The 26677-nt window shown below is 42.5% G+C and overlaps 1 protein-coding gene across 1 annotated transcript; it reads right to left on the bottom strand.

The window, feature by feature from the left end:
• LOC308256222 (uncharacterized protein) lies at positions 1-26440 on the bottom strand. The gene is made up of 6 exons (XM_080684312.1): positions 26277-26440; positions 14699-14891; positions 10925-11051; positions 10478-10570; positions 7549-7622; positions 1-6936 (listed from the first exon to the last, which is right to left on the bottom strand). The coding sequence occupies exons 2-6, from the start codon at positions 14711-14713 to the stop codon at positions 5350-5352; spliced, it is 1896 nt and encodes a 631-aa protein (XP_080540438.1). The 5' UTR covers positions 14714-14891; positions 26277-26440; the 3' UTR covers positions 1-5349.
• Positions 26441-26677: the final 237 nt, after the last annotated feature.

Here is a 26677-nt window from a genome sequence, read left to right as displayed (position 1 = left end):
TTGCTTCTTATTTTTAGCTTTGGCTTTCCTAGGCATGCACAAAATACTTAACTTTTATGGCTTGTATTATTTTATTCTGTTCAAGCTAATAGTGTATTTAAAATGTTTTAATATTTTCTTATCGATTTCAGAGAGAAAGGAAGAGGGAGAGAGAGATAGAAACATCAATGATGAGAGAGAATCATTGACTGGCTGCCTTCTGCACACCCCACACTGGGGATCAAGCCCGTAACCTGGGCATGTGCCCAGACCAGGAATCAAACTGTGAACTTTTGGGTTCATAGGTCCATGCTCAACCATTGAGCCATGCCAGTGTGGCACTAATAGTATATTTTAAAGCATAACATACAATTTCATGTATACACAGAGGGTTTTTTGAGACTATGGTATTTGAAACTATTTTGTATTTAACTACGTAAAAGAAATAGAAATATGAATACTACTACTAAAAATAAACACCTCTTCTGCCTGTTGATAGCCTTTCAAAAAGTGACATCAGATCTCCCATAATAGGAAAAGGAAATTGACCAAAAATAAGCCAGACTCCAGTGGACCACCTCTTCCTGGCACTGACCCCACAATCATGAATTCAACCATTTAGTCATTTGCTCTAGAGGGTAAGTTCCTGGACGGCAAGCACCATGAATGCTTCATTGCTTTTATAATGACCAGCTGAATAGAAAAAATTGATTTATCTGTCATTTGCATTGCTAGACCCCCTCAGAATTCCTCACCTTTATACCAGAAAAAGGAGCAACAACCATCTAGCTAAGATACTGTTCCTATGAATGTGTTCAGCCCTGTGCTTTGGGCTGTACAGAATAAAAATGGTGGAACAACTCCCCAGGTAGTAAGTTCTCAACACAAAACTGTAGGGAGTGGCTATAGGGTTAAGCCTTGGGCTGACCTGTTGGCAAAGTCACAAACAAGTCCCAGCTTAAAGGGCACAGCCCTCTTAGCATAATTAAGCTTGACCTTATGACACTCCCTAGATCCTATCTGGGTAGCTAATGGGCTGTGGGAGGTGCAGCAAGTGCTGCCAAAACAAGTGAAACTCACAAGAACATTGTAACTATGGTGATTATTACTTTGTTTACCTCTGGCTATAAAATAAAGGCTCAGCTTGCCGTCTGGATCTCTCTCTGTGGCCTCAGCCAGGCACAGGAGATCCACAGACCCAGCTTATTCTCTTTGTCTGTCTTTTCTCCAATCCTTCGCCAACTGCCCTCAGGCTTACCAAACCCTTGGCTGAGCTGGCCCAGCACACAAAACATGAGTATGATGCTGCGTACAGTAAGTATATAGCTATGTCAGGAAGTACAGAACAGTATCCAATATCTGTACTTTATGTGATATTTGTGTTGTTCTTTTGAGCCAACATATGCACATAAACTCTCATATTAACCAGCACATGCAAGATCCAGTACAGGACGCTGGGTTTTTACTATAAGCTCTGCCCAGCTAGAAATCCTGGCCGAAGGTGATGGACTGGAGGATACTCAATGGACATATGGTGCAAACAGACACACTTATGGCCATGCCGTGAACATACATAATAAGTTTGCACCCAAAATCATGAAGAAAATATTTCAAATCAAAAGCTACTGTGGTTTCTGGAATGCCTAGAAAGAATGATCAACAGCCCAGCTAGTATGGTTCAGTTGGTTGAGCATCATCCCATGCACCAAGAAGTCACAGGTTCGATACCTGGTCAGGGAGCATGCCCAGGTTGTGGGCTCGATTCCCAGTGTAGGCCGTGCAGGAGGCAGCTGATCAATGTGTCTCTTTCATTTCTGTTTCTGTCTCTCTATCCCTCTCCCTCTCTAAAAATCAATAAGACCACATACTTTTTTAAAAGCACGATCAACGGTTGGCTATATTCAGATGAATTTGTCTGGGTTCCACTGCAGTAAAGGAGATGATAATGATGTAACAGTAAATAAAAATTCTTTAGGATTCTAACAAATATTGAAACCAGGAAGATCATTCCCATTTTCAAATACACATATGCTACTCTGATGTTTTCCAGTATTCAGTATTCACATTCAGAAAGAAAGGCTTCATCATGAAATTATGAGTTGTGAGCTCTCTTTTTCATAAAACATACGAGAGGCCCAGTGCACGAATTTGTGCACGGGTGGGGTCTCTTGGCCTGGCCGGCGATTGGGGCTGATAGGGGCTGAGGAAGGTTGGCTGGGATCAGGGCTGTTGGGGCCGGCCAGTTTGGAGGAGGAACCGTGGGAGGTTGGGAGCACACTGACCACCAGGGGCCAGCTCCTGCATTGAGCATCTGCCCTTGGTGGTCAGTGCGTGTCATAGTGACCAGTTGTTCAGTCATTCGGTAGTTCAGTTGTTCAGTCATTTGGTCGCTTAGGCTTTTATATATATAGATAATCCAAAATTTTCAACACATTCTGATGCTTCTCACACCATTATATAAATTCTAAACTACTGATCAATACCTACAATGATTAGCAAGAATGATATGGGATGGGGAGAATAGTGAGATGGTACAGCCATAGCACTTCAAAGGACAATGGCTCTGAGGTCCATGTAGCTGAGAATAAAAAGAAATAAAGGTACTGGAAATAATTAAGAAATGAAAGAAATGCAATTTATCTTAATAATTTTAGAGCCAGTTTTGTAGCCTGGAAACAGGTATCCCCTCCACATGTTTAATTCATATTAATTTTTCATCCTGAATATTCTTACATCTACTTAAAACTACATCACTCCTATTGGAATATTTTCCTCCTAATTATGGAGTTATCTATTACACACCAAGTAGTGTCCTAAGTGCTTATTCCCTTCATATAGCTATATAAACAATACCATGATTTGGGACATTACCAAGTTTTCAACTAAACAAACTGGCAGAAAAGAGTGAATAACTTTGGTGACATCAATAAGTAAAAACAACTAAAGAAATGTTCACTTACATAGTTTCTCTTTAATAGAAAGAATGAAATAAAGTGTATTAAACAAACTACTAACTTCATATGCTCATTAATCCAATTATTACCATTTTTAGGATATTTCTGTACATCACTGAATTCAATGAAAGCCATTCTTAAAATCTCCAAGCATGACCTATAAGCAACATTTCATCCACTATGGAATAAGAAAAACATATGTTAGATCTTACATGAGACACAGAAATGTAAACAAACAGAACTGTAGTGGGAGATTCTCAGACCAAGAATCATCAGATTTGTGAGAAAGAAATTCACTGTAATGTATAGAAGATGATTCACATTATAAATCTGTAAGATTTCTAGCTTGCTAGTAAATCAACAAATATTTTTAAATTACTAATTTTGATCCTTTTTTCTAAAGATATGTGTACACACATATACACCCACTTCTTCCTCATTAATCCTCTTACTCCTAAATTACATCTTTGTTACTATACTTACATATTACATGCGGTGCATATCAAAACCATGCAAATCTGTTATATAGGCTCAGAAAAAGGAAGTGAAGAAAATATATAGAGGCTAAAATGTAATCATAATGCAGAATTCCAAAAATAGGGCTTCTAATCATACTTTTTTAGATTTTTTAAATTAGCATTTGTTAAGCAAAGCTCACTGGTACTGAATGGTAACCAGCAGTAACTCAGAGACCACAAGGTAAATTGGCAAAAACCAGTTTATAACTCATAGGGCTGGAGGAAATACACAATACACCTTCAGGGGCTACACAGGGAGGCCAAGACAGGATGCAGGCAGAGAGTGGCAGGACCCAGAGTGCATGCCTTTGTTAGGAACACCATGTGGAGTGCCCTGGGGTTCTCAACTGAGGTCCAGATTGTTCTATTCAAAGGAAAATCAGCAAGGTTTTGGTAAACTCTTCAGCAATCTTATATATGCAACATACAAAATAAAGACCCTGAGGTACACAAAACTCTATAGTGCTCAAGGGCTTCTTGAGAAGTTATATCGAAAACTTACACATTTACTTGTGACACTGTAAGTTGGTGTCTAGTGTGTGCACTAGAGGGAAAAGGGAGTCAAGTCAAGGCTCCTTAGCTACACAAGACAAATGCCAATGCAGAAACATCATAAAGTATTTTAGCTAAACTCTTACAAATACTCCCACTAGATCTTTACTGCAACTATCATAATGTCCCTGTAGGTACAAAAGAAAGAAGAAAACATAAATTCTGGGGAAACTCTACACATTATTTAAGGTTAAAGGTCCCTGGATAAAGGACTTCTAGTAATATCATTCCAGTGCATTACAAATTGTTACCCACAACAGTGAATGAGGTGGGAAACATTAACATTCAAGGCATGTTAACACCTCATTCATTACACATCACTGTTAATACACTTATGTTCATTCATTTTATCAATGAGAATATATTAAGTCCACACATAGTCTAAACAGAGCATTACAAACCCACTATATTACACTGGTCAAAATACATATGACAATCATTCATAGAATCATGAAATGAATTGAAATTTTAAACCAATTAATACTTTTGTTTCAAAAAATCACAAATACTGTCATAATAAAAAAAAAAAAGGATACAGTGTAAGCAATTACATTTATTCAAACATCCATACCCTTGGTATTTTGATTCCTACTAAAAAGCCACATAACTTTATTTACAGGGTTCTCTAAAATTAGTATTCGGATTTACTCATATTTGAAAAGTATTGACACTACTTTCAACTGTGAATTTTCTTATATTTTAGATTTAATTTTGATTAGCTACTTTCTTAGATTTTCTAAATCTTTAAAGTCACTTTAAAAGGTAAATTCTGTGGGGTTTTCTGAAGTGTGTATTTTGGATAAAAATCTTCTTCATTTATAACAAATATAGAATTTATCTTCAGTATGCATTCTCTGATATTGAGAAAGGCTGTAGGTCCTGCAAAAGGTTTTGCCATATTCTTCAAATTTTTAAGTTTCTCTCCAGTATGAATTCTCATTTATCAATTAAGATATAAATGCTAAATACAGGCATTGCTGCATTTTTTACATTTGCATGATTTCTCTCCACTATGAACTCTTTTAAGTTCAGTGAGGTTTGTTTAATGGTTAAAGATTTTGCCACATTCTTTATATTTGTATTGTTTCAGTCTAGCATGAATTATGTGATATAGACTAAGGTTCCAACACTGGGGGAAAGGCTTTTCCACATTCTCTACACTTCCCTCTGGTGTGAATTCTATATACTTAGTGAGATTTGGGCAATAGCTAAAGGTTTTTCCACAATATTTACATTTGCATTGCTTCTATCCAGTTTGGATTCCCCAAACTGAGTAAAGCTATAGCAGAGGTTAAAGGCTTTGTCACACCCTTTACATTTGTAAAGCTTTTCTCGGGTATGCATTCTCATATGTTTGGTAAGGTTAAAGCAGAGGATAAAGGATCTGCCACATTCTCAACATTTATAAGGTTTCTCTCTAGTAAGAGACCCCTGATATCTGGTAAGATTTGAACAGTGCTTAAAGGGTTTACTACATTCTCTACATTTATAAGGCCTTCCTCCAATGTGAATTCTCTGAAGTTAAGTAAGTTCTGAGCACTGGGTAAAGGCCTTGCCATATTTTCTACATTTATAAAACTTCTTTCCAGATGAATTCTCTGATGTTGAGTAAAGCTTGAATACCAGTTAAAGGCTTTGCCACATTCTCCACATTTATAAGGCTTCTCTCCAGTATGAATTCTATAATGATTGGTTAGGTCTGAACACCGGTAAAAAGCTTTGTCACATTCTCTACATTTATAAGGCTTCTCGCCCGTATGAGTTCTCTGATGTCGAGTCAGGCTTGAATACCAGTTAAAGGATTTGCCACATTCTTCACATTTATAAGCCTTATCTCTAGTATGGTTTCGCTCATGTTTCATAAGGCTTGAACAATCATTAAAAGTTCTGCCACATTCTCCACACTTATAAGGCCTCCCTACAGAATGAATTCTCTGATGTTCAGTAAGTTTTGAGCACCGGGTAAAGGCTTTGCCACATTCTCTACATTTATAAGGCTTCTCTCCAGTATGAATTCTCTGATGAAGGGTAAGGCTTGAACTCCGGATAAAGGCTTTGTCACATTCTCCACATTTATAAGGCTTCTCTCCAGTATGAAGTCTCTGATGAGTAGTAAGGTCTGAACACCGGTTAAAGGCTTTACCACATTCTCTGCATTCATAAGGTTTCTCTCCAGTATGAATTTTCTGATGTCGAGTAAGGCTTGAATACCAGTTAAAGGCTTTGCCACATTCTCTACATTTATAAGGCTTATCTCCAGTATGAATACTCTGATGTCGAATCAAGCTTGAAAACACGTTAAAGGTTTTGCCACATACTCTACATTTATAAGGCTTCTCTCCAGAATGAGTTCTCTGATGACTGGTAAGGCTCGAATACCACTTGTAGGCTTTGCCACATTCTCTGCATTTATAAGGCTTCTCTCCAGGATGAAGCCTCTGATATTCATTAAGTTTTAAGCACTTGTTAAAGGTTTTGCCACAATCTCTACATTTATAAAGCTTCTCTCCAGTATGAAGTGTCTGTTGTTCAATAACATGAGAATGCAACTTAAAAACCTTATCACATTCTTTACATTTGTAAGGCTTCTCTCTAGCACGGATTTTCTTATGTATATATACATTGGATAATTGACTAAGGACTCTCACACACTGATTACACCTGAAAGGCGCCTCCCCAATATCAGTATTTTTAAGTTCAGTAAGATTTAATGACTGATCGAAAGAGTTGGCATATTCACTACATTTGTCTGCCTTCTCTAAACTATGAATATTCTGAGGTATGACAATATTTGAGCTTTTATCAAAGACATTCAGACACTTATCATTTCTCTGTGGAAGCTGAGTTGTCTGATGGTTATCAGAATTTGACTCTTGTTTAATGTTTTCCCAAGATTCATTGCACTGGAGACTTCTCTCTTCATTATGTGTACTCTGGTAATCATTGAAGGATAGAAAGGCCTTTAGTGATGGCATTTATTATTGCAAATGTAAAGCTGTTTCCAATGACCTATTCTGCTATCTACTGAACCATGATGGTTGAATATAAACCCTAACACACTTATAAAAATTAAAGACTCTGGAATAAGAAAGAATATGTATCTGTGAAAGAATAATGCAAACTTGGTTAAGGGATTTACAGATACATAGTTATAATTTCTATCTTCATTTTTTCAATATCTGATTTTTTAGAAATATTTTACTTAATCAAATCCTACATTAAATCATCCAATGAATTATCTGCACAATGGACTAGTTTACTTCTCTGATATTGCAGATTTAACTTCAGAGAATATGTACTTTTTAAAAAATATCTTTGGACTTTATGTTCAGAAACACATTGTTGTGCCAATATAAGTGACTTAAAGTAGAAAATTTTAACATGTTTTATATTTAAAAAGTCTTTTGCCAACAAGATTTTTATATGGGTAATTGCTTCATTTGCTTACATCCCTCATAACATTCTTTTTTCTCTTCATATTCCCCTGCCCATTACAAAACTTTCATTAAGTGTAAATTCTCAAAGCCACACCTTCAGTATCTTACCTGGAACATTTTGTGGAATGAATCTTCTATGCCTGACTTTGGCAACAAGTCCTGGGTGACTTGAGAAGATATAGCTGAAATATACCAAATTAATTATCAAACACTACACTCAGGTAAATATTCTTTAAATTCTAATGTACAGAAAAGATTTCAGATAGAAGAATAGGAAGCACCAAAACATTCTTCCTCTATGGAAATTTTAAGTTACCAATAATTACTGAACCAATTACCTTCTAGAGTACTTAGGAAGCCAGCTCAAGACCACTACAACCCCCAGAAAGTACAAAATAAAAATATCATATCAAAGAGAGAAGAAAAGTTGCTTACATTTGCTCACCCTCCCTGGCACACTACAAAATGACTGTGGGATAACTCCCAATTCTCACTTTCTTCTCAGAAGAGAAATGAGTGTACTGTGAGTCTCATGGTCTTGTTTTTTTGCGACCGCCTGAAGAACTTGTTTCTATTTTGAATGATACAGATTACTAACGAAGTCCTGCTGCACAAGGTGACTCCTGCACAGCTAATCCTCCACAATGGTCACAGCAAATTTTTTCAACTGAGGAGCCTTGGTCTAAATCCCTCCCACTGAAATTCCAACAGCAATCAAGGCTCAACTACAACAGGAGGGTATACATAGCCCCTACGGTGGGGTGCACCTAGAATGCTCAGCTCAGGTAAACAGGAGGCTATGCCACTGGATGCTACAAGACATCTACTACATTAGGCCACTCTTCCAAGCCTGAAAGATGTAGCAGCTCGACCTAATACATGAAAACAAACACAGATATCTTTCCAAAATGAGGAGACAAAACATGTCCAAAATGAAAGAACAGAACTGCAGAAAAAAATTAAAACCAAAACAAGCAATCTACTAGATGCAGAGTTCAAAACTTATAGAGGAATGCTCAATGAACTTAGGGGAAGCGTAGATGAACATAGAACTTCCAAAGCTTAAAAAAAAGGTACATGAAAACCCAGAAAAAAAAAACAAAAAACACTCATAAAATGAAGAATAATTTACAAGGAAATTAATAGTACAGTAGATGAAACCAATAATCAAAACAGCGATTTGGAATATAAGGAAGCAAAAAACATCCAATCAAAACAGCATAAAGAAAAAATCATCGAAAAAAAATTATGACAGTGTAAGGTACCTCTGGGACACCTTCAAGCATATCAACATTCACATCATCTGGATGCCAAATTAATGAGAAAGCAGAACAGAAAGAGACTCATATATACTAATAACATTGTGATGGTTGAAAGTAGGGAAGCTGGTTTGGGGTTGGATTATAAAACTAAAGGAATTAAGAAGTACAAATTGGCCCTAACTGGTTTGGCTCAGTGGATAGAGCATCGGCCTGCGGACTGAAGGGTCCCAGGTTCGATTCCAGTCAAGGGCATGTACCTTGGTTGCAGGCACATCCCAGCAGGGGGTGTGCAGGAGGCAGCTGGTCAATGTTTCTCTCTCATCGATGTTTCTAACTCTCTATCCCTCTCCCTTCCTCTCTGTAAAAAATCAATAAAATATATTAAAAAAAAAAAAGAAGTACAAATTGGAAGTAACAGAACAGTCATGGGGATATAAAGTGCAGCACAGGGAATATAGTCAATAATATTCTAATAATTATGCATGGGTATGACATTTATTAGGATGATCACTTAAGTTTTATAAACACTAGAGTGAACACTTGAAACTAATATACTGTATGCCACCTGTATTTGAAAAAATCACACACACACACACACACACTGATTATCCTTTTCAGAATAGGTTTAACAGGCCATTAAAAATCTACCACAGCCCTAGCTGGTTTGGCTTAATGGTTAGAGTGTTGGCCTGCAGACTGAAGGGTCCCAGGTTCGATTTCAGTCAAGGGCACATGCCCAGGTTGCCGGCTCGATCCCCAGTAGGGGGCGTGCAGGGAGCAGCTGATCAATGATTCTCTCTCATCATTGATGTTGATCCCTTCCTCTCTCTGAAATCAATAAAAATATTTTTTAAAAATTTACCACAACTCATTGTTCTTTGTGTTCTCCTATACAAAGGAAGTTCATAAAGAAATGGATGGCATCTGCTTCTCATGACCTTAAATAGGAACAAAAGATCACAAGGCATACAAAGAAACAGAAAAACATAGTCCAACCAGAGGAACAAAGTAAGTCTCCATAAATTAGCCCTATGTTAATGAAGATCTATTAATTACCTGACAAAGAATTCAAAATAACCATCTTAAAGGGGCTCAATTGAAAAATAGCGAAAGAAAACATAGAAAACTAAGTATTACCACCAAAACTGTGCATGATAAAACTAAGAATGCATCTAAAAATATAAAAGAGACCCAAACAGACATTGGGAAATGAAGAATACAGTACCTGAATTTAAATAGAAACATCAGCAACAGACTTGATCAAGAAGAAGGAAGAATAAGATAACTTGGACACCTATCCCCCAGTGTTCCTGGGATGTGGGAACCAAATTCTAGTATCTCAACCACTTCCCTCACAAACTACCTACATGAGGCAGAAAACAGATATAAAAAATGGTTTAACATAGAATTCCTCAGCAAGATTCACAAAGTTTCCCAGGTTCCCCAACAAAACGCAAGAGCAGTCAGGTCATACCACCAGTCAGGTCACTTACTGAAATGAAGAATAATTTACAAGGAAATTATTCTGTTTGAAGAGGACTTTGGCTCTCATTGCAAATGTGATGGAAAACCAAAGAGCAGAAGGAGAATCCTTAGATGATGTCATCTAAGTGTTGGAGAGGATCTGTCCCTCTAACACAGAAACAGAAATAAACCACATCCTCTAAAAAATCATTTCCATTAAAACAGATCTTTCCAGACCATAGTTTAAGGTCTGATTTCCTCTGACTTTTGGCCTCCCGCCTGGGTCAGCTGCTTCCTTCATTCCCACCTACCTGGCTGGATGGATACAGTCTTTTCTTCCTTCAACTCCCAGGGCTCCTCCATTTGTTCCAAAAAAGTGAGGTCTGGCTTAGACACAGTAAGGCCTGTTTATGAGGAAAAAAGGAACATGAGTTTTAATGGAGATTCTCCAATTTCCAATCTGGTCCCTGTGCTCAAGTGACAGGATAGGACATTGTAGAATACCAGAATATCCTAGAAAATTATCCCCCAAATATTATTTTTTGACAGCACCTTTACCATATTAGAGACTATATTTAAAGTTTTCCGATCCTGATTTCCATTTTGCAAGTGCAACAACAAAACACCAATCTCTTTCTTTGAGAACACGGATCTGAAATTCTATCACAAAAAGCAGAAGCTACAAGCAGACAATGTGCTAATGAAGAAAATAAAACCCTGTGGGTGGAGTAGAAATTCTGGAAGGAAGTGGTCCTCACCCAGGAATACTAGGTTACTGTAGTTCTGCAACATCACATCCATGTACAGTTTCCGCTGAGCTGGGTCCAGGAACGCCCACTCCTCCTGAGAGAATTCTATGGCCACATCACTGAAGGTCAACTGTCCCTGAAATTAAAGAAAAAAAAAATTACTCAAGTGGCCATGAGTAGAGTTCATCATATGACCCAATATGAAAACAGAGTTAATGCAACCAGTTTTGACCTAAAAGTATTTTGACACTAACATGCTCTAACGCATTTTGAGAAAGGAGGATGACATATGATCCACAAAACCACTGTAGAAGCTTTACTTTTCTGGAAGATAAATTTTAAAAATAAAAACATCAACATAGGCATATCCACTATATTTAAATCCTAGAGGATAAGTATATATAATTCTTAGGTTGAAAATTCATTATGAGTGAAAACTAAATAGTACTTCTAAAATTTTAATATGTACAACAATAAAGTGGAGATGGAAACAAATGCGGATTCTTATTCAGAAGTTCTAGGGAGGGGCCTGAGTTTCCACAAGTTTAACCAGCTCACTTTTAACTATAGACGCCCATGTGTCTGAACCATGAACCGAGTAAGCAAACACAGGAAAAAAATTCGTACACAGGATTTTGACTGAAGAATTTTATGGAATTTACAGGTCTCATAAATTAGTAAGCCAACCAACCACAGTTCTTCTTTAAATTTTACTATGTACTAGATATTATTCTAACAGTTTTCTATATATTAATTAATAAAACTCATTAAGTCATCAGAGAACAATGATATTCTTCTTCCTTTTTCATGAGACTGTTTTGTAAAACATCCAGCAAATGAGAGAGGCTGGGTATTACTCCAAACTTTATCTAGTATGTGTCTATGATGCCTGTGGAATATAATAAAAGTTTACAGGTCTGAGGCCTGACTGATAAAAGCCTCCAACTGCGAAGCTTCTATCACCGGGTAAACAAAAATGAGAGCGTTTATTTTGCAATGCAACCTACAAGCAAAGAGAGGCTAAAAAGAAAAAAGAGTTTCCAGATGAAATGATTGTTTATGAACATTTTTCAAGATTTCTGCGAGGCCTGGCCAGTGTGGTTCATTGGTTGAACGTCTATCTATGAACCAGGAGGTCACAGTTCGATTCACGGTCGATTGCCGGGGTTGCGGGCTTGATCCCCATAAATCTTACAAATTTATGAGACCTGGGGGGCATGCAGGAGGCAGCCAATCAATGATTCTCTCTCATCATTGACGTTTCTATCGCTCTCTCTCCCTCTTCCTACCTCTCTGAAATCAATAAAAATATATTTTTAAAAAATATTTCTGTGAGACCCTTATTGGGATAAAGAAAAAATATTAACTCTATAATTCAAGAACCTGGCAGAAAACATCTGCATCAAGTGAAAGTCGGGTATAAAGGAAGTGACATCATGTAACTGAAGCACATGGAAGGACACATCATCACCAACATTAGTTTTATACAAATTTCAATCCACATATGCCTTCTATATTTTATAAATCTAACAGTACATTTAAAAAGTAAGACTTTCGCCCTAACCGGTTTGGCTCAGTGGATAGAGCGTCGGCCTGCGGACTGAAGGGTCCCAGGTTCAATTCCGGTCAAGGGCATGTACCTTGGTTGCGGGCACATCCCCAGTAGGGGGTGTGCAGGAGGCAGCTGATCGATGTCTCTCTCTCATCAATGTTTCTAGCTCTCTATCCCTCTCCCTTCCTCTCTGTAAAAAATCAATAAAATATATTAAAAAAAAAAAAAGTAAGACTTTCTTGCCAATGTAGTGAGCAAGTCTCTTCTAATTATTTTTCTTTTTCAGAACTTTCGGATCTACTCTGAGCCACTAAGGCCATCCTGATTAAATGTAGATTTTCTCAATCCTGTTCTACAGAGCTGATGTTGTAGCCATACGAAATCTAAAACATACATTTACCATCTTCACACCCCATCTCAATAGAAGTCTTGGATATCAATGCCTTCCCATGTCACAAAAAAAAAAATATTTTCAAAAGTTGAAAGTGTAGGGAGAAAAAAGTGGACATCTGTAATATTTTCAACAATCAAGATAAATTTTTTTTTAAGTTGAAGGTGTAGGGGTTCAGAACAAAGCACCCTAAATTATGCTTCAATGGTGTGTGGATTATTTTGACCTAAAGGCACCAAGACCCTGTGGGTTCAAAAGAAACTTCTGCTCTCCCCTTTAACTACCTAGAAGAATTTTAATTAGGAGCCTGGCCCGTGATACATGTTAAAACCAAAAATGACTATTTTCCTATCTAGGTGGTGATCTCCGGTCAAAGATCTTCTGAAGTCCCAAAGTGCATTACCTCACCCCAGGCTCAGAATGTCTCATATACCAAATTTCCCTTTCAGTCTCTGAACCTGTGAATGTAAGGTCTCCAACTCTCTCATGTATGTGGAGCTCCCATACATATTTTACGTGTTAAACTTCGATATTTTCCCTTGCAATCTGTTTCATGTCTATCTGATTAGACCAATCAAAAGAACCTTGAAGGTAGAAGTATCTTCCTCCCCCATAACGGTCATTAATTTATGGCAAGAGTTCATCATGCCCTATAGGGGACATGAATGGAGACAATGGACAGAAAACTGTGCGACAAAAGAAAAAAATATTGCCGAGCCGGTGTGGCTCAATAGTTGAACTTCAGCCTATGAGCCAGGAGGTCATAGTTCGATTCCCAGTCAGGGCATATGCCCGGGTTGTGGGCTCAATCCTCAGTGTGGGGCATGCAGGAGGCAGCCAATCAATGATTCTCACTCATCATTGATGTTTTTCTCTCTTCCTCTCTGAAATCAATAAAAATATTTTTTTTTTAAAGAGAAAAATAGCTCTGGCTGGTTTGGCTCAGTGGATAGAGTGTCCGCCTGTGGACTGAAGGGTCCCGGGTTCAATTCCAGTCAAGGGCACATGCCCTGGTTGCAGGCTCGATCCCCAGCAGGGGGCGTGCAGGAGACAGTCGATCAATTATTCTCTCATCATTGATGTTTCTATCTCTCTCTCTCTCCCCCTCTCCCGTCCTCTCTGAAATCAATAAAAATATATTTTTAAAAATAAAAATAAAATTTTAAATAAATAAGTAAAATAAAAAAGAGAAAAATATTCTTGAGACAGTATAGGAATGTCACCACCCCTCAAAAACCCAGAGGAAGCGGACAATATCTCCCTCCTAAAGGCCTGCTTTCTTACAGATGTTGAAACTGCTGATGCACATGAGCAGTTGATGAAGGCTTGACTGCTACATGACCTTCCTGGGGTGGCTCCAGTGGACTACACCATCATTATTTCCCCCACAGTGCAGGCACTAACAACTAGGCAACCCAGTTGGAAAAGGAAATCACCCCACCCTGAAATGGGAATTTCCACCAACAGGCCTTTTTCAAAAGGCACACTTTGTCCCAAGCTTATTAAAGCAGCCAATCAGAGCCATTCTTGAGTTGGTTCAGAGGATCTTCCTTTCTTCTGTGTGTTCTCCTTTATGCTCAGCATAAGCCTAATAAAATTTACCCAGAAGTTTCTCTGAAGGTTCCTCTTGATTTATATCTTGGGAAACTGAAAAATTTCAAATGCCAGTAGCATTTTAAAGAGGTAACTTAGACAATCATAAGAAAAACAAAGTAAGTAGTTGAAAACCACCTCACTAGGAAGGATCATCAAAGCAGAGAAGTAAAGGTTTGCGGCTTCTAAACCCACGAACTTTAGAAAGAAATGCCAACACAGAACTAACCTAAGACAGAGCGTTTACCTGAGAAGCAGCCATATTGTCCTCTTCCTCCTCCTGCTCTGGGCTGTTTTCTCAGGCGACTTTATGTTGAGGAATCACATCTGTATCTTGAGGATATGCTTTCAAAGGCCTAAGCACAGCCTCTTCCTCTGCTTCCACCACACTCACAGGCAGAAGGAACTTGAAATGATGAAAAATGTCACACTCCCTTGTCCTTTTGTCACAGGAGAGATTCAGAAACAATGAGATCCTACATGAAGACCAAACTGAGTTTTTTCTCTACTTTTTTCCTGTGCTCTACCCTTCAACACATGCACAGATTCTGACACTGCAATGACAATGTGGACTGTTCTCCTCCTCCCAAACCAAACAGAGCACCCTGTTGCCTCCCCTGAACCAAAGCCAGCTCTCCACAAATGCACTGGGGCAGAGGGCCCTTCTGCTAAACACTGGCCCCAATTTTGAATCACCTAGAGCACAACATTAAAACAATGATGTTCAGCCAGACTCCCGGCCACCTCTCCCCAGAATCCACAAGTCTGCACCTCCAACTGCACTTCAGCCACGGATATATTCAAATAGTTGGGACTCACAACACAGTGAACAAGATTTTTCACACTGTGGCTTTTGAATGTGTTTACAAACCAAAGCTTCACTCTGGAGAAGGGCCTGAGAGCTCCCAGGGAGAATGTCACAATGATTACTGATTGTGCCAGTGTGACTGAAGGAGTCAGTTGGAGCCGAAATGCCTTGCTGAACGGGGACACCAAGAATTATTATGATTGGGATTCTGGCTACACATGCCATCAGCTAAGAAGTGGGGCCATTGTGGTTCAGCTGGCACAGCCGTACGTGATTGGGTCAGTACGGTTATTATTTTGGCACTGTGACGATGGAAGCTACGGTTACACCAGACAGCAACAGTGGACCATGGTGGCCGACAGAACTAAAGTATCCTGCAAGTCCTGGCAGACGGTAACTTTTGAAAGACAGCCTGCCTCCTTCATCCGAATGGTTGGAACACACAACACAGCAAATGAGGTGTTCCACTGTGTCCACTTCAAGTGTCCGGAGCAGCAGAGCAGCCTGAAGGAGGAAAACAGCGAGGAGCCGGGGACAGGGGACACCAGCCCAGCCAGTTAGCCGCTTGAGCCCCAGGCCCTGCAGGCCCCCACGGCAGCTCACTGCCCTCCAGCCGGGACTCCAACTCTCGCTCATTCAGCCCGCAGCACCCATAAAGGGGCTCTGATGGGCAGTGACTTGGGGGCCCTGTGCGGCAGGACCATGTCCCCAGCAGGGCTTTGTCACTGCCCCGCCCCTTCCTGCGGGGAGCAGGTTTGCTCCCAAGGACAGGAAGGGGCCGCTTTTGCTCTCCTCAATTTGTTCCGATCAGGCTGGTCTCCAGCGGGAGAAAATGGTCTTCAGTCTTCATCAGCCCAGCGTTCACACCCTACCTCTCTCATCTAACCCAGGCCCAGAGCAGGCGCGCGTGGGCGGGCAGAGGAGACAGACAGGCCTCTCGGACCTGGGGCGCCCTTTGGGAAATGGGTTTCCTTCGTGTCTACTCATGAACACGTCACCCTGGCAACTGATTGGTTTTTCATTTCTTTTAGTTACTCCCCGTTTGCTGAATCCTAGGTGCTCGTGTTTTAACCTCTTTGACACTCATTGTCCTTCCTTAGTTTTGAACGGTTACGCGTGGGGTGGAACGAGAAGCATGCCGTCTCCCCAGGGCTGACAAGGACACTCCTCCGAGGAATTTCAGCAAAACACAGGCGCAGAGCAGCCTGGCACTGAGCAGCAGGCACTCAGTTGCTGGGTCTTGGACCGGTCCTTCTGGTGAATCCGCCTCGGGAGGTGACAGGAAGCATCCACTATGCGCCTGAGGATGTGGTCAGATGCCTGTGTGGAACCTGCACACCTCCCTTGGGCTGGGCCGCAAGCAGGAATGCAGGCCTGGGCGCGGCCCTGGTCATCCTCCATCCTCCAGTTCTGAGACGCTTCCTCCTCCTCACTGCGCCGTCGGTCTCGCGGCCTGCTCTCGCGGCCTGCTCGGCCCGCGCTGTTGTGTCTCAGTCATCTCCATTTGGATTCCCCTGTAACTCCATCAGATTCTTGTCGCTGTTTCCTCTCTGCAGCTCTCCCTTGGCTGGCTGGCTGGCTGCTCCCCGCGAAGCTCCCCCAGACGCAGAGTCTGCACACCCTGTGACAGCTAGGGGGCGCACTCAGGGGTCCTTTCTTTGGCGTCTTAAAGACGCGGTGGTTTGGGTGTACAAAGAGAGAGGCCGCTCACTGCTTTCTCCCTTAGCCGAGTCCCGAGTGACTAAGGGGACAGTGGGTTAGCGTCGGATAAGGGACTGTGGGAGCACGACGGGAGGAGCCGGGCTCCCAGTCTCCCTGCCCCTCGCGCTCCAATCTGCCCTCCTCCCCTGCGTGGGATGAGCGCGGTGCTGCTGTCCGCATCCAGCCCCAGGCCCCTGTGAGCGCAGTTCCTGCCCACCCCGCCAGCCACACACTCAGTGGGCAGCCGGAGGAGTCAGCAGGCGAGTGCAGATGCTTTCAAAGGCTCACCTGTCCAAGGGCCTTTTAGTAAACTCTGAAGTCACCTGTCCAGAGAAGAAGCCCACAGCATGGACCCGGGACATGGGGTGGGCCAGAAGGATCTGTTGGCCCCAATGCCCACACAGCACACCCGCGGCCAGGCCAGGGCTGCATGCCTGCATGCCGGGGTCGCTCAGCTTCCCCCCTGAAGGGGCACAGACTGTGTCAGAGCATTGGACGCAGCGGTCCCTTCCCACCAGGCTCCCCTCCTCCCTGCTATCTCCTGGAGACCCCTTTAGAGTGTGCACCTTCCAGACTTCTGCCCTAGGTCTGTCTTGAGAGAACAGAATCTGCACCCCCTCCCACCCTTACCCTCCCTCTCTGGCTCTTCAGCGGCTCCTACTATCGGAGGGAAAACGAGGCAGTCTGAAGGGGAAAACGAGGCAGTTTGACGACATGGTGGCAGGGAGGCAGCTGGCCTCGGCCACACCTATCTGGAGGCCTCACGGGCATGGATGCTGCTCTGCACCCTGATGAGCGCAGCAAATCCTGCACAGCTGCCCCCTGGGGCCAGGCAGGGGCTCTGCCCTCCTGATGGCCTCCTGACTGGGGAGCAGGGGGCTGCAGACCCCACTGAAGGCCTATTACAGCAGACAGGCCCAGACTGAGGCCTGCACCTCCAGGGAGTGAGGGGTGAGTCCCCAGACAACTGCCCGACTGCTGTTCTCCAGCGCAGGCTGGGCCTGCGGAGGACTTCTCCCCTGCGGCCACCTGGACCAAAACAGCTCTCAAACAGGAAGAGACCAAGGGAGCCTATTGGGGTGCAGGTGCAAGCTGGGCTGGCACTCAGCTGGAAGGGTTCCCAGACACCCGGTTAGAGGAAGGAGCCTGGGCCGGGCCATGGCAGGGCAAGGCTGGTGTGGGACCCTGCTCCCTAGATTCTATGAGGACATTGCCTGGGTGGTTGTCCGGGTTGAGGAAAGGTCAGGTGAGGCTAGACCCTCAGTGGAGGTGGACAGGGGTATTTGTGACCTCTGGCCCATTACTGTGACCCTTGTCAATTCCAAACTAAAACAATAGCTTTGTAACCACCCCCTGCCCTCCACCCCCACCCCCTGCTCAATTAGCGGCCCTGTGGGATTGAAAGGCCACTTTCACCAGGGCTGAGGGGGCTGTGCCTGGTGGGGCCCGTACCTGGTCAAGGTGCTATTCAAGCTGCTGACTTGAAGCAGGTGCAATAGTATAATACACAGCCATCTACACACATACACTTGTTTTCTGTATTCTCAGTGCTTTTTCTGTTCTGTTTCTGATATGAGCCCATGATGGATGCGGGACTCTTTTCAATTGCTCTTTAAATTGTCACTTTTAAAATCTTATTTAGCCCTAACCGGTTTGGCTCAGTGGATAGAGCATTGGCCTGTGGACTGAAGGGTCCCAGGTTTGATTCTGGTCAAGATCATGTACCTTGGTTGCTGGCACATCCCCAGTAGGAGGTGTGCAGGAGGCAGCTGATCGATGTTTCTCTCTCATTGATGTTTCTAACTCTCTATCCCTCTCTGTAAAAAATCAATAAATATATATTTTTAAAATCTTATTTAATGACAAATACATTAAAAGTGTTTTATTCCTAAAAAAACACACAAAAAACAATGATGTTCCACCCAAACCAGTTGTCCAATTCTGTGGGGGAGGGCACAGTAATGCTATTTCTTACAACTCATCAAGTGATCTAATGGAAGAAAACCATGTAGCTAAGCATTTTTTCTGAAGCTTTAATTCACATGCAGAACCCTTAGGAATCAGGGCCCTATCCGAAAAGTTTTGATTCTGTAGGTCTCCAGTGAGGCCCATGGAATGGCATCTCTAGTTCCCTGGTGGAGCTGACCTGCTTTAGGTAACAGTGGGCTACAGATACTAGACTCAAAACACCTGAGACCTGTGAGTTTTGTGAGAGACTGGACTAGGAATTTCTAGAAGGGCAGGATCCTCGTGCGGGGGATGTTCTGGAATGGCATGGCCAGGACCGTAGGTACTGTGTAGGTACAAGGGGGGCGGGGGAAATCACATGGTGGCAACAGAGTTGTGTGAGAGGCCTGCCCTCAGATTCCCTCCCAAACTACCTTGAGTACTCAGGTTTTCACTTCCTTCTGTCCCATGGGCCACATGGTTTACAGGACAATCCACTGCCCGATCCCCTGTCCAAAGGTAAGTGGAGTCTCAATCCTTAAAATATGAGGAGCAAAAAATGTTTACATCACAGCTTTATTAGAAAATGAACCAAAGAAGCATACTCCAGAAGCCTGTCAAAAGATGAGATTGTTCATACCCCATTCATTTTCACCTTCTGCAACTGACCCCCAAATGTATTTTTGTTGTTCCCATTATTGTTTAACTATAGTAAGAACACTTCACATGAGATCTAGCCATATTTTCATTAAAATTTTAAGTGCACAATACAAGAGTGTTAACAGGCACAATGATTTACAGTAGATCTCTGAAACTTATTAATCTTTGATAAATCAATATTTGTATCCGTGAATAGCAACTCCCATTTCCAGTCTCTCCAGCCTCGGGCAACACTAAACATTGTTCTAATCTTTATTCCTGTGAGTTTGACTATATTGTGGGAAATCTCAACCTGGATTTATACAGGGTTTATACATTAAAATTACTTACTATGACACATTAAGTTTAAAAATGTATATAGTCATATTATTATATTTAAAGGGAAGAAATATGATTAAATGAATACAGGTAAGTTCCCAAATTTGATAGAGTCTAAGAAACATAATTATTAGGAAAGAAATAGAAATTCCTGAAACATGGCAGAGTCACTATACTAAAACCTTAGAGCAGCCCTAAATCTTCATGGGGAAATTTATGCTTTTAACTGCAGATAAGCAGGTCAATAAGCCCCCAAGTCATTATTTCTATTGACATTGTTCTGGGGAATAAAAAATTAGTACCTTTTCCCTCTATGCACATCTCTGTATCCAGATTCCCCTGTTAAGAAGGACAACATTCATATCTGAGGAGGGCCCACTATTAATGTCCTTATTTTAAGTTGATTATCTCTTTAAGGATCCTATCTTTAAACAGGGTAATATTTCAAGATACTGGTTAAGATTTCCACTTGTGAATTTTGAGGGACACAATTGAACCCTTAAAGTGTATGTGTCTGTGTGTGTGTCTATAAAAGTGTTATCGCACATGTAGCTTTCTATAAATCAGGACCAAGTCAGGATCCTTAACTTGACTCTTTCTAACAACTCCCATCCCTAACCCAGGACAGCCATTAATCTGTTTACTATACTGATGGGATTGGATTTTAATTTTAATAACTTTATCATTTTCAAACAATCATTAATTTACAAATTTTATTTAACCCAATGTCTTTAAATAAATATATTTTTACACTAAACAGTTCTATTTCAAAAATAGTCAATATTTAAAGACAATTATTTGGTAAGCTTTTTCACATCCATTTACCCTTACTAAGTTCTGAAGCTTCCGGTGGGTATTTTCCACTGACAGCACATCTCAAGTGAGACTGGCCACAGCTCACAAGCGCAATGGCCACATGAGGAGACTGGCTTACTGGATGGGTCAGTATTCAAGTATCAACATGAAATTATTTTACTGCAACATGAGGGGAGACTATGCCCTGTGAAAATGCAACTTTTTTTCAGTGTATTAATACTTTCTTTGTGGCTAAGCATAACATCAGTTTTGTAAGTGAACATGTTCTTAGGAAAAGATTACTTTTTTGGTAGGATTGGAGTTGAATCTGTGTGTATATACACTCTTAACTTCATATCATGGTGTTATTGAGATTCTTTTTGTTTCTGCTGTATTTGTCTAAAGAGCTTTCAAGTTCTGAGAGGGGAATTTTAAAAAACTCTCTGGTATGTTTCTCACTTTCTCCACACATTTCCAATCATTATTCATTGTTAGCTTTATTTGTCATTTGTACTTACATTTATGACTACTCATTTACTCATCCAAGTTTTACTAACCATCTCCTTGGTGCCTGGCATTAAAGATAGAAAATAGCCTGGCAGTGTGGCTCACCAGGAGATCACCATTGGATACCCTGTCAGGGCACATACCTGGGTGGCAGGCTCCATCCCCAGTAGGGAGCATGCAGAAAGCAGGCAATCTATGATTATCTCTCATCGTTGATGCTTCTATCTCTCTCTCCCTCTCCCTTCCTCTTTCTGAAATCAATAAAAACTTTTTTTAAGACAAAAAATAAGACCAAGGCCTTACACATGTGGGGTAGACACCCTAATCAGGAGACAGACAATAAATAATGTCAACAAATAAATAAACAGAAAACTATCTGGGTCCAAGAAGCCCAATGCAGACAAGTTACAACAGCGTGGAAAACTCACTGAAAGTTGGGAACAAGGGAACAGCCATGGCAAAGGCCCTTAGGCAGAAACCTGCCTATGTGTTTAAGGAACAGTGAGGAGGCCCCTGTGCCTGCAGCTGATGCAGGGAGTGGGAGAGAGCAGGAGATGGAGTGTAGAAGGAGCAAAGGGGCCAGATGTTGTAGGGCCCTATGGGCCATCTTAGCTTCACAGACTACATGTTTTATTGTTTTACTATATATCCAGTCATTCATTAGAATACTCCATTTATTTAAATTAAGCTATTATAATATTATTTAATGAGCACTAAGTAGTAGGTTCTGGCAATGAATTACATAGATAAGGGTCCAGTCACCCATATGGATCTCATAAATAGAGAAAAAATAAATAAATAATTTGATAGAAAAGCAATAGAAACATATTTGTCTAATTACAAAATAAAATGCATACTTCCAATGTGCCAGACACTGTCCCAAGCTCTTTCTGTGCATGTGTTCATTTAATTCTTATGGCAATACTAGAGGCCCGATGCACGAGATTCGTGCACGGAGGGGTCCCTCAGCCCGGCCTGCGCCCTCTCGCAGTCTGGGACCCCTCACTCCTTACTGCCCACCTGCAGCGGCAGCGGGAGAGGCTCCTGCCACCACCTCTGCACTCACCAGCTGTGAGCCCAGCTTCTGGCTGAGCGGCATTCCCCCTGTGGGAGCACACTGACCACCAGGGGGCAGTTCCTGCATTGAGCATCTGCCCCCTGGTTGTCAGTGCGCATCATAGCGACCGGTTGTTTCGCTGTTCGGTTGATTTGCATAGTAGGCTTTTATTATACAGGATTACAAAGTAGATATAATGATTGTCCCCATTTGACAGATGAGAGCCAACAGCACTCCCAAGATCACAACCAGGACCAGGCCAGTCTTTCTTTCCTTCCCTGTCCCAGTACTACTTCCCAGTCAACACACTCCTCTTCTCCCTCCAACTCCTTCACACTACAGTGTTGCCCCAAAGACTCCCAGGGCCTGGGGAAAACAGTTTTTACAGCCCCTCGGGCCCCTCTGTTGCTGGTACCTGCTGGTGCCTGTACTGGTGAAGGGGCCACAAGCACCTAACCCTGCCTTACACCATGTCCCTTACCTCTAGTCCCTAGAACCTTCCGCTCCTGTGGTTTCTGGAGCACTGACTCATATTGGTGAGTTCTTCACTAAACTGAGGCCCATGGTCTTTGTTGAGCAGACAGATGGCATGAGAGGGGTGTAAGCAGAGGAGGGGTGGGTCAGTTCTGGGTGCAGGAAGGCCCCTCTGGGGCCATGAGAGGCGGACAGACTGGAGGCCAAATTGTGGCTCAATGAGGGCCTAGGGCAGAGGACAGAAGCTGAGCCAGCTGAGAACCATGGGGATGGAAAGGAGAGGATGGGTGGGTTCAGAGGTCAGGAAACAGTAAGAAAGGGGGCTGGAGACTGGGAAGCTTGGGGGTAGAGGAAGGTGTTGGCACAGAGAACCTTGGGTCTTGTCCAATGACTGAATAGACATAGGGGAAGCTGGGTAATGAGGAAGATGAAGGAAAGACAAAGAGCTCAGTGGGAACTGTGGGTGTGAAGGACTACGAGGGATGTATTTGGGCCCAACAGTGTATAAGCCAGGAGAGTGTGGCCTCATGGAACATGGGGAGGAGAACCCTATGCAAAGCCTTCCAAGAGTGAAATGCTCGGGGTGTTCCAGTAACTTGAGCCAGATTTAGATGGGTGTGGGTGAAGCCTTGAAAAATACTACAGAAAACTAAAGCCTCAAACACCAGGCAAGGGTGCTGGGACTTCCTGCCCAGGGCAGCAGCATCATGGGATGCCTGTGATGGAAGAAAGAACCTGGGAACAGGTATGGGGGCAGGAGGCAAGTGGGTTGAAGGGGGTAGAGGTAGGAAAATCCCAGTGAGTTCTTGATGAGCACAGAGAGATGTAACAAGAAACACGTTGTAGTGATCACTTGCATACATAGCACCTCAGTGACACAGGTCTTGTACTGGGCTTTCTACAAATTCACACACTTCATTGCCAAGCTGGAGCCTTTATTATCCCATTTCACAGACACTGAACCCAAGGCACAGACAGGTAAATAATTTGCCAAAGTCACACAGCTTGTGAGTCACAGAGCCAAGAATTGACTTGACTCTGGACCTTCTGCTACCAGCATCTGAGCCTTTCACTCTTCTGCCTCAATTTCCTGATCTGTCCAAAAGATACTGGTAATCATCCTTCTACCACAGAACTGTCTGTCCCCAGATCTATTAAAGAGACACAAGCATTCCCTGCATCTTTTCCTGGAATTCACAGTGAATTATCTAAAATATATAAAATGACGCACAGAGATTTTGGTGCTGAAAACTTTGAAATAAATGTTAGCTATGGAAATGTTGATCAAATTACTTCACCATTAGAAGATGAGCTCTGTAAAGCATCAAGACCATATAGTCCACCTTTCAACATCCTCAGACAATGGAGAAAAGGTATTTGAGGGGAACACTATTGTAGCTCAATTTAACAAATCATATAAAAGGAATAAAAGAGCTACTGAATATTAGACTAACTCACTAAAACTAGGTTCTGACTGTTAAGAACATAGACATCCTTACTAAGTGCACACTGAAATAGCCTAATATTTTTTAAAATATATTTTATTGATTTTTTACAGAGAGGAAGGGAGAGGGATAGAGAGTTAGAAACATCGATGAGAGAGAAACATCGATCAGCTGCCTCCTGCACACCTCCCACTGGAGATGTGCCCGCAACCAAGGTACGTGCCCCTGACCGGAATCCAAGGCCCACGCTCTATCCACCGAGCCAAACCAGTTTCGGCTGAAATAGCCTAATATTATTTACTATGTTGCAACAGACGTTTTCACATATGATAAAGAGTAGAAAGAACATAGGGTTTATCTACTAAACTAAACACAATATAGCTAAAAGGAAAAAAAATTGGGGATTTTAAAAAATATGATGACTTATTGGGTGTGTTTTTTTTTTATTTAAGCTACGTCATATTTTTAAAAAATAATAAGAGCTGTTATGAGCTGTCACCAATATTTATTTCAGAAGTTAATGACCTTTTACAAAAAAAGCAGAAATTCAATAAACAAAGATTTATTTCAATATGCTTTTAAAAACACAATGAAGTAAATGCGAGAGAGGTAGAAAGAAAAATGTAAATCTATTTCAAATAAATAAAAGACCAACACTTTTAATATTCTTTGAAAAAGCATCATGTAATAGGCTTGGTCATTTCTCATACCAGTTCACTGCTTTAATCTAGGAAATGAGAAGAGACCCAAGACAAGTCTCTCCCTTCTGGCTGAACAGGGGTTGCAAATGGAAGCTATCCAGGGATGCAAATAATTGTAAAATACACGGGCCTTTTGAACTGGAGTTCTGCAATTCTCATTCTCATCTGCATAACTGAAATAAATAATTAAGCAAATTTTAAAGTACACAGCTTATAAAGCCACAGGTCAACACATCACAACTTAATCATCCACATCCCATTAATTCTCCACTCATCCAGATCTGGGTTCCCTTCTTTCTCCATGATGGTGTATTTCTGCCTATAAATCTGTTTAGCTCTCTCCTCTGTTTCTCTCCACTGTTGTCCTTTCCTGTGTATCTCCTCTTTCCTCCCCTTTCTCTCTTTCCTTTCCTTATACCTGTTCCTTGAAACTCCTGAAACCTCTTTCACTTTTCCATAGCACTTTCTCCCTAATCTTTCTTTGTTCCCCATCTCCCTATATTTCAGCCTCTTTCTCCCCCATCCCTGGGTCCCCTCTGCTTCCGGTTACCTTGTCTTTCAGGTTACACACCCTCTGCCCCACTCACTGGCTTCCCCACCTGGCTAAGCTCTCAGTGCTGTTTCTGCCTCTCTTCTGCCTGCCATCCCTTCCTCCCTTTCCGTTCCTGCACTGGGCTCCTCCAACTCTTTTTCTCCATCTGAAGTGCCTTGGCCTTTGTGCCCCCACTTCTGCTAACCAAGGGCTCCCATTCCTCCAGGGTTCTCTTTTTTCTTTCAATGTCCATTTGCTACTTTTCCCAGTTACTCTTTCACACTTACCGTTGCGTTACAAGGCCCTCCCAGACCCTCAATTTTGCCGTCTCTTTGTGGACTGACCTCACTCCTCTATTATTTCTCAGTAGATCTTTCTTTTGGTCCTCCTCACCCCCGCATTGGGCCGCTTTCCTGGCCTCTCCGTCGCAGTCGCCGCTTGCACAAAGCCACTCCCTGCGAGGGGATAGGCGACCTCTTCTTGGGACACCCCGTGTTCTTCTGTCCTAAATCCCATCTCACTGAAAAGTGTACTCCTTTTGGCATCCGGCCTCTTACTTATTAAGTGGGAGGTGGCGGGAAGGGGTGTCTTCAAAGGGAAGGGGGGGTCTGCAGATTCCCAGGCCAGGGAGGAATCGGGCTCTACAGGCCGAGCACTGCGAGGCTGGGGAGGGGAGCAGAGGGTTTGAATTCATCCCCAAGACTTTAAATGGCCTGGGGTGGAGTGGCTCGCCAGTGAAAACTACGCGCGGGGTCGGTGTGCAGTGGCCCCAAGAAGGAAAGACCACAGGCAGGGCCGACTCAGAAAGAGTTTAACCAGAAACTAACGCGGACCCTCAACCCGGAAGCGAAGCCCTCAGGGCTCGGGAGGCGAGACTCACCGCCGTTGCAGACGCGGGTTTGGGGATTTCGAGGTCCGTCGAGACCCCAGGCTTCACAGGCGTAGGGCTGTGAGCTGAGATGCTCAGGCTTGCACAACAAAGGCCAAAAGTCGCAGACCCAGAGTGACCTTCCCCCTGCACAAGCCGCTTCCGGGTCCGGAAGAAACTGCGCGTGCGCGGTGCCGGCCAACGGGGGCGAAGCTCGGGGCGGCCTGGACTCCGCGGACAATGGGAGGGTGACCAGTGCCGCGCCAAAGCCAGTGGCGCAGACCGCGGGAGGGGAGGGCGAGTGTGTGCTTGGGCGGGGGTTGGGGCCTGGCGGAGGAAGGGGAGAGGCTGCGGAGGCGGGTGTGGAGGGCCTGCGAGAGAACGTGGTGGCCCCGCCGCTCGGAGGGGCGTTG

The sequence above is a fragment of the Plecotus auritus genome (genome assembly GCF_963455305.1).
Source record: "Plecotus auritus genome assembly, chromosome: 8".
Classification (NCBI taxonomy): Eukaryota; Metazoa; Chordata; class Mammalia; order Chiroptera; family Vespertilionidae; genus Plecotus; species Plecotus auritus.
This window is presented reverse-complemented; position numbering and strand designations above follow the sequence as displayed.